The sequence below is a fragment of the Phocoena phocoena genome, chromosome 13 (assembly GCF_963924675.1).
Source record: "Phocoena phocoena chromosome 13, mPhoPho1.1, whole genome shotgun sequence".
NCBI lineage: Eukaryota > Metazoa > Chordata > Mammalia > Artiodactyla > Phocoenidae > Phocoena > Phocoena phocoena.
Genome location: NC_089231.1, coordinates 68,263,724 through 68,275,774, shown reverse-complemented (window position 1 = coordinate 68,275,774; position 12,051 = coordinate 68,263,724). Strand labels below are relative to the sequence as shown.

At 59.3% G+C, this 12,051-nt stretch overlaps 2 protein-coding genes across 3 annotated transcripts in view; one reads left to right on the top strand and one right to left on the bottom strand.

The window, feature by feature from the left end:
• Nucleotides 1–5,564, top strand: part of EMID1 (EMI domain containing 1) — a 40,954-nt gene extending 35,390 nt beyond the window's left edge. Inside the window, exons 15-18 of one of the 2 annotated variants that reach the window (XR_010656482.1) lie at nucleotides 370–454; nucleotides 1,362–1,452; nucleotides 4,727–5,175; nucleotides 5,221–5,564. Coding sequence is in view for 1 of the 2 variants with exons in the window: in XM_065889986.1 (XP_065746058.1) it covers nucleotides 1,362–1,452; nucleotides 4,727–4,851 (216 nt within the window). In the remaining variant the exon portion in view is untranslated. Of the gene's footprint in view, nucleotides 1–369; nucleotides 455–1,361; nucleotides 1,453–4,726; nucleotides 5,176–5,220 lie in introns of those variants that run through there. The other variant, XM_065889986.1, reaches the window with a different exon arrangement.
• A 1,062-nt stretch (nucleotides 5,565–6,626) lies between these two features.
• RHBDD3 (rhomboid domain containing 3) lies at nucleotides 6,627–9,714 on the bottom strand. The gene is made up of 5 exons (XM_065890174.1): nucleotides 9,567–9,714; nucleotides 8,491–8,874; nucleotides 7,417–7,579; nucleotides 7,043–7,330; nucleotides 6,627–6,955 (listed from the first exon to the last, which is right to left on the bottom strand). The coding sequence occupies exons 1-5, from the start codon at nucleotides 9,712–9,714 to the stop codon at nucleotides 6,778–6,780; spliced, it is 1,161 nt and encodes a 386-aa protein (XP_065746246.1). The 3' UTR covers nucleotides 6,627–6,777.
• Nucleotides 9,715–12,051: the final 2,337 nt, after the last annotated feature.

Below are 12,051 nucleotides of genomic sequence, written 5' to 3'. Positions count from 1 at the left end.
CAGGCAACAGGGATGGAGGAGGGGCTGGGGCTCTGCGGCAACGTCTGGGCAGGTTCTGTGGCAGGCTCTGGGACAGCAGTGCCGCCCCTGCAGACTGGCCTCCTCCCGCCCTCAGTGCAGCAGGATTTGCAGGGGTGTGAGGGAAGAGCAGCCAGCTGGGTGGGATCCTACTGAGGAGGTTGCTTCTGCCTGCCTTGTCCCCCTCCCGTCCTCTCCTGGTCTTGTCCCTGCTGTCCGTGGGCCCTGGGCTGTGGCAGGTGGTGTGGAGCTGCAGGTGCATGTCCAGGGTGGGGCATGGGCCTCCAACAAGCTTTGCAGGGCCCCCTCCCCTGCCCCCTTCACGGCTGCATCTGTCTCTTTCCTCCACAGGGGGAGGGGTTGCACCAACTACGCGAGGCTTTGAAGATTTTAGCTGAGAGGGTTTTAATCTTGGAAACAATGATTGGGCTCTATGGTGAGTAGAGACAGACAGACGGACAGACAGCCCAGCCCCCGCCTGCCAGGCTTCCCCAGGCCCTCCAGGGTGGAGCTGCCTGGGTCCAGTCAAGAGGCTGGATAAGGTACCTGCCCTTCTCCAGGTGGGGACCTGAAAGGTCAAGACCACCCATCTTTCAATGACTGGTCCCTTGTCCACGGGTGAAGGGGGGGGCCCTAGAGACACAGGCCCCCACCCCTGTGGTAAGACCTGGGGCTCCAGACATTGTGGGTAATGTGGTTTCCAGGCCTGCAGGGGAACCAGAGGTGACAGATTTCGAGTCTGAAAGGAATTATGGGCAATGGAGCCAAACTCCAGAACTGCAGGGGATTGTGGGTAACAGAGCCAGACTGTAACAGTGCAGGGGGTTGTGGGTAATAACGTCAGAGCCCAGGCCCCCAGGAGGATTATGGGTAATGAATCCAGACCCCAGTCAGGCCTCAGCTCAAGAGAAATTGTGGGGAACAGAGCCAGTCTGCAGGCCCACAGGACAACAGGTCATGGGGCTAGACTCCAGAAGTGCAGGGGACTGTGGGTGACAGAGCCAGGCTCAGGTCCCAGGGTACTCTGGGTAATGTACCACCCACCAGTTCTGACCCCAGAGGCTCTCACTGGGCAGGCCATCCTGGCCCCAGGGTCCCCCTTTAGTGGCCTGAGAGACCCTCCCCCAGGCATTCACCCACCAGTTCTCCACCCATCTGGTCACTTGAGGAGACAAGTGAGCCCCATCCCCACTTAGAAGGAGCAGCCAAGGTCCCAACAGAGACTCACGCCCAGGCTCCTGCCCGGAAGCCAGAAGGAACTGGCCCCGCCCCCCACCCTCGGTGCCCAGCCCAGCCCCTGGAGGCCGGACACGCACCGTCTGCTCTTCTCGATCTCCCATCAGGCTCCTAGCTTACAGAGCTTCCTGCAGCAGCAGGCTCAGCTGGAGCTCCTGGCCAGACGGGTCACCCTGCTGGAAGCCATCATCTGGCCAGGTAACGGCAGGGTGGGCAGGCAGGGGCAGCCCCTGCCAGGAAGGGCCTGGGAAGGGCCTGGGGACACAGAAGGCGCCTCCCAATACTGGATCCAGACTAGCAGACAGCCACTCTTCAGCCCTTCCATCCGGCCAGCAGACGGTGTCTGGCACAGAGGAGGTTCTGGTAACTAGTTCTTGAGTGAATGAGCACCTGCTCTGTGCCAGGTACCTCGCTGGCACAGGCTCCAACAGATAAGACAGACAGGGTCCTGCTCTCATGGAGCTTAGGGTGCTGGGGGGAAGCCCTGGAACTGGGCGTTAAACCTAGGGTGAGGAATACCACAGTGGAGTGAATACAGGTGGCCACCAAAGCCCACAAGTGCTCCTGATGCAGGCTGGGGGGTGGTAGAGGGCATCTCAGGAGGACTTCCTGGAGGAGGAGGCATCTAAGTGGAGACCTGAAAGGCAAGGATCGGGGGCAAGTGAACAGGCAGAGGAACAGCATGGACAAAAGCCAGGAGACCAGAGAGAACCTAGAGGGACAGTTCCATGAGGTTGCTGAGGGTGAGAACAGAGGCCAGAAGATCTGGTAGGGCCCCATTTGAGAAGGTCCTTGAAGGTAGGTCAGGGAGGCATGGAAGGAGGTTAGACACCACCTGGCTGTCACAGTGGGCCTAAGGAGGTCTCTCCATGTTAAACTGGAGCCTGTGGCTGGCCCTGGAGAGAGTCAGGGATCGGCCACCCCGTTCCTCACCTACCCGTGAAGAGGCCCCAGCCCTTCTCCCAGCTGCCCCATCTCTCAGCCCAGTCCTAGCACATCAGTGCACACAGCCTCAGACATAATGTCCAACCTCCCATCTATTTTACAGATGGGGAAATTGAGGCCCCCAGCAGGAAGGAGAGCCAAGGTTAGAGCCACGCCTCCTTCATTTGGCAAAACTGTAGGGCACACCTACTGCAGGCTGGGTCTGAGGCAGATCTCAGGGTACCCGCCTTGGGGAGCTGCCCATTGGGTGGTGGGCAATCCTCAGCATCTATAGAGATGAGGGCCATGGGGTACAGGAGCACCAAAGGATGTGTGTGAGGAGAAGCCTTCCTGGAAGATGGGACCCTTGCGTTAGTCATGGAAGGTCCCTACGAGTGTGCCAGGAGGAAGTGGTGGGAGGGCAGCCCCCGTGGAGACAAAGGCCTAGAAGTGGGAAGGTGTGTGGGTTCTGCTTCCAAAGCTGCTCTCGCCATGCCACAGGGCTTCCCCAACTTGTGAAAACTCAGACCATCTCCCAGACCTCCTCCCCTCTCCCAGAGGAAGGACCAAGGACCAAATCCCAGGCGCTCAGCTCCTTGTCAGGTGTCCCCTGACTCCCCTCTCAGGAGGATTGGGAGGGGAGCCAGAAGGGACACATTGTGGCCTTGGATCTGTGCTCCGCCCCCCTCAGCTGGCTCTGTCTCCAGCAGCCCAGGGAGGAAGTGCCAGGCACCTGGCAGTGTGGCCAGGAGGGGGGGAGTAGAGGAGATGGAGCCTTCCCCATTGGCCCATCATACACAGCAGGTGCTAACAAAAGACCCAGATGGGGCTCATGTTTAGATTATAATCAATAATGATGATAATAGTAACAGCTGTCACATATCCAGTCCACCTGGGCCGGGAAATTTACATCCATCATCTCTAGTCCTTGCAACAAGCTTTCTAGGTGGGCAACACTGTGCTCACTTCACAGATGAAGAAACACAGGTTCAGAGGGCTCGTGTGACTCCCCCGGGACATAGGGATAGTAGTGGTGAGGCCAGGGGTCCACCCTAGGTCAGGCCTCTAAAGCGCCAGCTCTTTGGGCTCCATCGGCAAAGGTTCCCTGACCCCTCTGCTTTGCTAGGCACTGAGTGGGGCCCGGGGGAAACCAAAGCCCTGAATTTGATCATGTCAGAACAGCATCTCATGACTGATTCAGTGACCAGACCTGCAGGAGCCCTGGGTCGAAAACACACCAACCTAGTGACCATAATAATCCAACATTTACTGTGAAAACCACTTTCCACTCTTGGTCACATTGAACACTCTGCAAGGGTGTGACAACAGGAGTGTCATCCCCACATTCCAGATGAGGCTTAAAGGTTCTGGGACTTGCCCAAGGCCACATAACCGGGACATGGTAGGGCCAGGACTTGGCCTGAGCTGATGTTGGAACCTGAGCTTTGCGCTACCCTCCTCCTATGCTCCCTGTTTTAGGGCATGAAATGTTCCTTGACTGTGATTGCAAATACCTGTCTGCCCCAAGGGCGCCAAATCTCAGCCCAGAGGTGCATGAGACACAGGGTCAGAGTGCTAGACAGTTATGAGTATGAGGGTATAGCTCCCTCCCTGGCATTGCCTTCAGTGGGAAGCTGGTGCTCACCAGAGTCAAAGTGTCTCTCCTGTGAACAGTGTTTCGAAGGCTCAGCCAAGTCCTCCATCCTGGGGCCCTCCCCCTGGAAAAACAACCCGTCCTTCCGAGCTGCCTAACCCCTCATTTAACTTTGAGAGGGACTGAGGTGATAGTTACATAAGGCTTCCTGGAAGAGGTAGGTCCTGATCTGCGTTTTAAAGGTTGAGTAGTTTTCCAGGTGGGAAGAATGCCAATTATCCGGTTTTACTCTTGGGGGCCAGCTTATTTGCAGGTTGGGGCATATCTCACCATAGCTAAATCGAAACTAACTTCAGTAATTACTGGAGTTGGCCAGGGCCTCTGTATCTGGAACTGTCCCCCTGGTTTTAGAGATGAGACAACTGAGGCCCTGACAGAGGTCCAAAGCCACACAGTAGGTCAGTGGCAGAGCCTGGCCTTCCTAAACCCTTCCCCACTACAGGTGGCCTAACCTGAAAAGAGAGGAAGAGTGAGGCTGATGCCTGGCCTTAGTTTACGCAGCTCTGAAATGGGAATGATTCAGGGCACACCTCTGCTCCAAGATATGTTAACGAAAAAAAGAGCTATACTGAAAAAAAAAAAAAAAAAAAAAAAGAGCTATACTGTTTATGGAGCATCTACTACATGCTAAGCATTTCAGAAACGTGGTGGGTTCATTGATCCCCACTTGACAGAGAAAATCAAATAGAGGCCCTGAGTGTTCTAGTTGGGTTAGGGGCTAATAACTCCTGGGGGGAGGGGCACTAACCAGCTTTGCAGACCCCCTTCTTTCCCACACCTCTGCCTCTCAGACTTGGGCAGAAAGCCCCACCCTCCACCCCCTCAGAGGGCCAAGGGAAGGTGGGCACCTCACACAGACGTCACTAACCCGGCCTCTTTCCTTCCCTCCCGCAGAACCAGAGGGGTCAGGGGCAGACCCTGCCGGCACGGGCACCCCCAGCCTCCTGAGGGGCAAGAGGGGAGGATACGCCACCAGCTACCGGATCGTGGCCCCCAAGAGCCAAAATGAGAGAGACTGAGTGTGGTGGTGGCCCCTTGGTGAGGGCCAGGCCAGGCTTCCCTTCCCAGCCTGGACTTGGCCAGCTGCCTCCAAGGTCCGCCATCCGTATTTATTAATATCCTCAGGGTCCCTTCTGCCACCTAGGCCTTTGGGGTGGGCATGTCTTGGTCCTGGCAGCCCGTGCGCATCTGCCTCCTATGAGGCTGAGCCGGGACTGGAGCCTGAGAGGGAGGTGTGGTCCAGGCAAGAGGTGAGGCTTTGCTCAGGGCCGTGGGCCTCAGTTTCCCTCTGTGAAATGGGGTGATGCAGGCCTGTGGGGAGGGGCGGCAGGTTTGGAGCTTCTGTCTTCTCATCAACCGCCCGGCCATCCAGGCCCCAAGCAACTGAGGGAGTTGGAAGCTGGGGCTCTGCCCGGCCCTCAGCACACCCAGGGATGATGAGGGCGGGCAGTCTCACCTCCCCACTCCCCAGCCAAACCTGGGGGGCCCACCTGTACCCCTCGTCTCCTTGTTTTCTGGTGCTGGGTTCCTGGCCCTGAGGTCAAGCTACCTGATCTGACTGGACATTCAGGGCTCCTTGTCTCAGTTCTGACCCCTGAACCCTCAGTCCTTCTCATGTCCCAGGCGGAGGGGGCATGGAGAGGGAGGGGCCACCTGCTCCTACAACGGCTTGTGACAGACACCAGGAGGTAGATGTGTATCGGCCAATAAAGGCCCCCAGCCTCACTGCCCACCGGCCTGGTCTCAGTGTGTGCTTAGATGAGGGGCAGCCGGACAGGGCCAGCAGCCTCTCTTCTCAGTGGCCTTCACTGTCCACCTGCAAAGCACGACTGTGAGGCCAGGGCTCCCCTGGCCATCACCTGGGCAGCTGGGGAATGGGGGTAGGTGAGCAGAACAGAGGCTCAGGCCATCCCCACCCCCTGGCCAGGTGTCCAGCAGGAGCTACCAGACCTCAGGGCAGCTTCCCTTCTCTGAGCCTGTTTCCTCACCTGTAAAATGAGACTGATGGTGTAGTCCTCAGGTTTCCCAGTCTGTTTCTGGCCCCTGGCTGGTGACCAACGGCAGGGTCGGTCTCTGTGGCCCCTCCACTCTGGCCCTGGCCTGGGGTACAGCCTCACGGGTGACCAGAGCACAGGCCAATCCGGGGCCTACAGCCCCCTGTACTGCCCCTCAAAGTCCAGCTTCCTGGCCCCTCTGCCTTGCAGAGTTCCCATCGGTGACTCACACCCATGCCCCACCCTCTGTCCTCTAGGCTTTGGCTACACCTCCCCTCCCTGGGAGGGGGCAAAGACTGAGAGGGGCCAGGAGGGAGGAGCTGCTTCTACAAAGCTGAGGAAGCTTCTCCCCAACAGCACGGCCACATTGCTTCCTGCCCCCGGCCACCCCCCACCGCAGGGCCCAGCCACCGGCCTCAGAGCCTGCCCTGGGGCTCTGGCCCTTGTCGCACTGAACTGGCCCTTGTCCAGCAGGGACACAGGGGGCTGTGGGCAGTGAAGGGATGCTGTTCCTGGCGAATCAGGGAAGGCTTCCTGGAAGAAGGTCTCCGTGTAGGCCAAGACTTGAGGATGGGTAGAAATTAGCTGGGAAACAGATGATAAATGCTCCTTGGCAGAGGGTCCAGCCCAACAAAGACCCTGAGGCGGAAGCTCGGTAACACTGTGTCTCTGGACATCAGGGAGCTGCTCCCCTGCAGTCGGCTGTTCATTCACTGCTCGTTCATTCTTTCATTCATTCATTCATCCCCCTGATGCTAACGTAGAAGAGTCAGACACAACTGCTGCCTCCAAGGAGGTCCAGGTTGAAAAGTGAACTGGTTTTTATTCTAAACAGTACCAGGGCAGGATGCTGGGGGGCCACCTCTGAACCCACCCTGACTCTCAGCAGACAGGGCTGGGCTCTGACTTCCTACCCACAGGCCAGGCTTCTCACCTGAGAGCCTGCCTGTGCTAGGGGGGCCCAGGACCCTCAGGGTGGGTGGGCCCACCCCTCCCCTGAGTCACCAGCGCCTCGGTGCCCACCTCCCCACCGACCAGCAGTGACACGGCACCCTCCACACGGCCTGTGGCTGCTAGGGCCACCACCGCCTGCTCCGTGGGGAAGCCCATGCGCTCTAGTTGCTGCAGCCTGTGGGAAGGGGGGACAGGGAGGGAGTGTCAGGGCCGCCTCCAGCCCCCACACCAGGGGACCCCACCCCTACTTACCCCACCTTACCGCAGGGAGGAGACGGAGGACTTAGACAGCCGGAGTGGGCTCTCGGGACCCTGGACTGGCCCCTCAAGGAGCGAGGCCTGGATCCCCTTCTGCAGCATCTGCTCGTCTAGGGCTGCCCACAGCGGGTTCCCTGGGGGGAAGCTGGGCCCAGACCAGGCCAGTCCCACCTCTGAGGAGCCCTCCCAGAGCGGTTGCATAGGCCCCAGGCCTGGCGGGAGCGGGGCTGAGCCTTCGCTGAGGGGCCAGAGGCTAGGGGAGGCCATGTACGGAGGTCCAGGGGTGGGCGGCCTGGAGGAGCAGAAGCAAAAGGCCTGACTGCCAGCCACCGGCATGGCTTCCACCACCGGGGCCAGTGTCCTCGGCATCACCCTCACCTCACTCCGGCAGGATGGGTGACAGGCAGCTCAGCCAGGCTGCCTGGGGTGGGAAGGAGCTGGAGCGGCCAGCACCCCGCCAGGGCCCTGCACAGGACACCCTCCTGCAGTGCCTGCAGCCGCTGCTCAGAGATCTCCAGCCACCGGAAGGCCCCAGCCGCGTCTATCTGCCCAGGGCAGGGCGGCGGGTCAAGGAAAACCACATTCAGCCAGGGGTGAGCCTGCGCCACATGCCAGGCCACGTGCCAAGTGTGTGATGGGAATTCCCTCCTGTCTCCTCACTGTGGCCCTGCCAGGGAGGTGTCATCACCCTCGTCAGCAGTGGAGGCTCAGAGAGGGAAAAGGGCCCCTGCCTGAAGCTACCCAGCCAATGCCTCATCCCAAAACCTGTCTCATCCCCATTCAGCTGCCCCCTGCCCGCTGTCCCCTGAGGCCTGTTGCTGGCCTGCTCAGGCCTGTGACACCAGGCCCACCTCTGGGCCCTGCCCCAGCCAGGGCGACATGCTCCCCTCTCCAGGATTCAGCCGGGTGTCCCCAATCCTAAACGACTCCTGGGTCAGCCTGCACCCACTGTTCCCTCTGACTGCACTGTTGTCCCCGACAGGCATTAAGCATCTTTGGAGCAAAAGCCTGTTTAACACACCTGCACCACCGGCCGCAGGTTGTTCCCCCTTTTGGTGCCAGGAGAGCCGCAGGCTCACGCTCACCCTGGTCCTTAACACTCTCTGTACTGTCTGCCAGGCCCGTGCTCTCCTTTTCCACTTCTCGTCACCTGAACCCCTCCTTCTGCATGGTCTCGGCGTAGACCCACCTCCACTGGGACGTCCAGATTAAGTGCCTCCTTGGGCCCCTCAGCTCCCAGGCTCTCCTTTAAATTGTAATCGGTACCTCTACATGGCCACAAGCCCCCAGTTCCCAGCCCAGAGCCAGGCGAGAGGAGGACTTGGAGATGCTCCTGGGATGTGTGTGAATGTGGGGGCCCGACCCCTTGTGCCAGTTCCTTCCCAGGCACCCTGGGGGCCCAGCCACAGAACCCACACATCCACATGAGCCCTGGGCCCAGGCAAAGGATACAGGCCAGGCCAGCCAGGAGGCCACAGAAGAGCTGCAGGAAGGGCGGCTCGGAGCTGAGCAGTGGTGTCAGGGCGAGCAGCAGCCACGGCAGGAGCCATGGTGGCAGTGCCCCACGGGGCCGTCTAGGGTTGTAACCCTGCCCCGCCAGCATGGCCAGGTGGACAGGCATGTATCCACAGCCCCCAGCTGCACTGGACACCCCGAGGCCTGCCAGCAGCACAGCCATCAGCCCGGAGGCCAGGGCAAGGAGGGTAGAGACATGCAGGAACCGCAGTGTGCCCAGGTGGCACTCCTGCCGCCAGCCCAGTGTGGGCAGGAGCAGCAGGCTCAGCAGCAGCCCTGGGAGGGCCTTGTGGCCCAGGGCATGTGTCAGCAGCCGGTGCGCTGGGAGAGAGAATGGGCTTATGTGCCAGGTTAGTGGCCCTAACCCCCAAGGCTGGCCCCAGTGTGCCAGATGGGGAAACACCCTCCGCCAGGGCCGCCCACTAAGCCAGCACCCCCTCCCCGGGAGCCAAAGTCTGCCCACTGCCAGTAGTTTAATCACTGGTGGTGGGGACCAAGGGCTTCCAAACACTGTGACCGGCCCCCTGCTGCTTTAAGTAGAACAAGCCAGACCCAACACTCGGTCTTCTTAAGAACAACCAACCATGGATAAGTCACTTCACTTCTGTGAGCATCATTTGGGTTCCTCAAATGTAAATGGAAGCTGTCATTCTTGGGAAACAGGTGTTCAGCTGGGGTCACTCTTCAAACCCCGAGTGCCTCCTTCCTGTTCTTGGGCTTAGCTGAAAGTCTTAGTTTATTTTAAGGGAAAGCCACCCAAAAGGGGAGCCGTCTGAAAAGAATTCCTACTTACAGGCTCCCACCCCTGTGCTGGCCCCTCTGCCCAGGTCCTCGGCCCTCCCTTCTTGGCTGTAGTTGAGCTGGGCATGCTCCCATCCAAGGCTGACCTTCCCCGGGGCCCTGGGTCCTGTCCTTGCCTGACAACTGCAGGATGCATGCTGCTCCTGACAACTGGTCTCAGGCCCTACAGCAAGTCTCCTGCCTCCTCCAAGGCCCATGTGGCCGGCCCTCACCCTGCCAAGGGTCCAGCAGCAGCTCTGGGGCCAGGACAAGGCTGGGGCCAGCTCCCAGAAGCCACAGGCCGCTCATGAGCAGCATCAGGACGGAGGAGGCGAGAGGCAGCGCCGGGGTCAGTAGGCCAGGGGGACCTCTGGCATGCATAGCTTGTCTGAAGGTGATCAAAGGTGGTCTTGGGGCTGTGTGCTAGGGGTAAAGGAAAACAATAACAAGTTATTATTGCAGCTTTTATCTGACTTCCTTTCGGCTACCATACCAACAGTACCATTTTACAGAAATAAAAACTGAGGCTGGAGAGGCGGGTGCAGCAACTTGGCCATAGAGGACCTCAGAGCCTAACCATGTGTTTAGTAGCCATCTTGCCATCCCACTGATGTGTGAGGATGGGAAGAGGCCAGGCCAAAAGGTCCCTGAGCCCTGATGGGCCCTGGAAAGGGGCCTGGAGTGGGAAGCACAGGGAATGGGAAGTTGAACGGGAGCCCTGGACTCCCAAAATTTTTTGGATTTGTGTAGCCCCCCAGGGCAAATTCAGGGCCATCCCCAGCTTTCCTCTGCCTCCCTCTTCCCTCAGGCTACAGACCAGCTACCTTCCTCCCTCCCTCCTCCCCTCCACTGACTTAAAGCTCCAGGTGGCCTGAGCTGCCCTTGACAGAGGGGGTAAGGCCAGCCAAAGGGCAGGCAGATTAGGGAGGGGGTGGAGCAGAAGGGTTGGAGGAGAGGCAACAGGAGTCTCACACCCTGAGTGCACACAGTGACACTGGACAGAGACGTCCCCTTCCTCGAGCCCCGACCACAGCCCCTCTGACCCTACCTTCCCTTTCACAGAAAGGTTTCAGTATCCACTCCACTTCTTCCTGCTGTTATCTCTCCCTGGGCAAATCTGGAGCTTCTCCTTCCTCATCTGTAAATTGGGGATTAAGAAAATCCATTCCTCATAGAATGAGAAAAAGGAATGGACTTAGGCAGTCCCACAGCTCCTGCTGGATAAACTGTAGCCATCCTGGCTGTCCCCAACAAGGGGAAGCCTGAACATGGAAGCAGCTGCTCCAGCCCTCAAATGTGCCAATTTCCTGCCCATGAGGCAAGGCTTTCTCTCCCATTCTCCCTCCTCACATCCAGCCTGTCCTCTAGGCCCTGCTGGAATCCTCTCACTCCTGTACCCTAGCCTGTCTCAGGACTCCCACTGAGCTGATTTTATAGGGCAGGAAGCAAAATCCCAGAGACAAGAAGGCTGCTTCATCTGCTCCCTTGTCATGGGCATCCTTGGCATCAAAACCCACCCGGCAGTTTCCTGCAGGAAAAATATAGGAAACTCCTCTGCCTGCGACGTCCTTCCCTTCATCTAACAGCAAACTCCTATTCACCCACTGAAGCCCAGCTCAAAGGTTCCCTTCCCCTCCTCTGGTCCCTCTACATCTTGGAGCCTAGCCTATCCAGTGAGCACCGCTTGGCCTGTTTTTCTCTAGGCAGGTGGTCTGAACTGTGGGAGGAGGGGTGGTCCTCCTACTCATGGTCAAGTTCCCCAGGGTGCTCCTAGCACACAGCTCGTGCTTTATGTGTCTTCACTGAAAGAAAGACACTAGCTTTGCTCCAGGTCCCGCTGAAGGATTTGGTGAGCGCTGCCCTTCGCTGGGCCTGGGCATCTGCCTAGGGAGACTGGGTTGAGTCCAAGAAGTCAGGCAGGTGCAAGCCTTGCGGGGAGCCAAGGCACCCACTGCCAGCCTTCTCCTGCACCTTCACAACCATCCCGCCCCCCCACCCCGTGTACTTTAGCAAGAGTGAGAGACTTGCCCATGGACCAGCAGAACTGGGATCTGAACGCCCCAGGTCTCAGTCTCTTTATCTATAAAACGGGGCTGTGCAGCATCAGGCCCTGCCTACCTTACTGGGAAGGCGGGAGGACAGAATGTGAAGACAGGACGGGGACAATTCTTCCGGGTGATGGAGAGTGTGTGTGGGGGGTGGGTGGGTGGGTGTCCCAGGCTGTGGGTGGGGCTCAGCTTTGTGACTTTAGGAGAAGTACCCCAAGTCCTTGGGCCTCAGTTTCCCCTTCTGTAAAAACAAGGATGTTGGATGAGAGGTGATTAAAGGGTCTTCTCAATCTCGACCGTTACTGGGGGGCTCTCGGGCCGGGCGCTACGTTCGGGGCCTCCCATCCAGCCCACCGGCCTTGGCCCCCTCCCCCGCGGACCGGGCCACGTGTCTGGGGTACTCACAGCGCAGCGCGCCCCCCGCCCCCATTAGGCTGAGTGGAGCCCTTGGCTGGGAGTCGGTACTCTAGCTTCCCGCCGACACCCGAGCGCCCCGAGCCCATTCTGCTCGCCCTCGGGCGCGTGACCCGGGCCGACCGGTCGGCAGGCCACCCCCTCCTCCTCCACCACCGCCCGCCGATTAGTCAGCAGTTGTTCTAGGCCCCGGTCCCTTCCCCCAGCCCTCCCGCCGGCCTCCGTTTCCCTCCAAGGCCGACTCTTCAGAGACGGT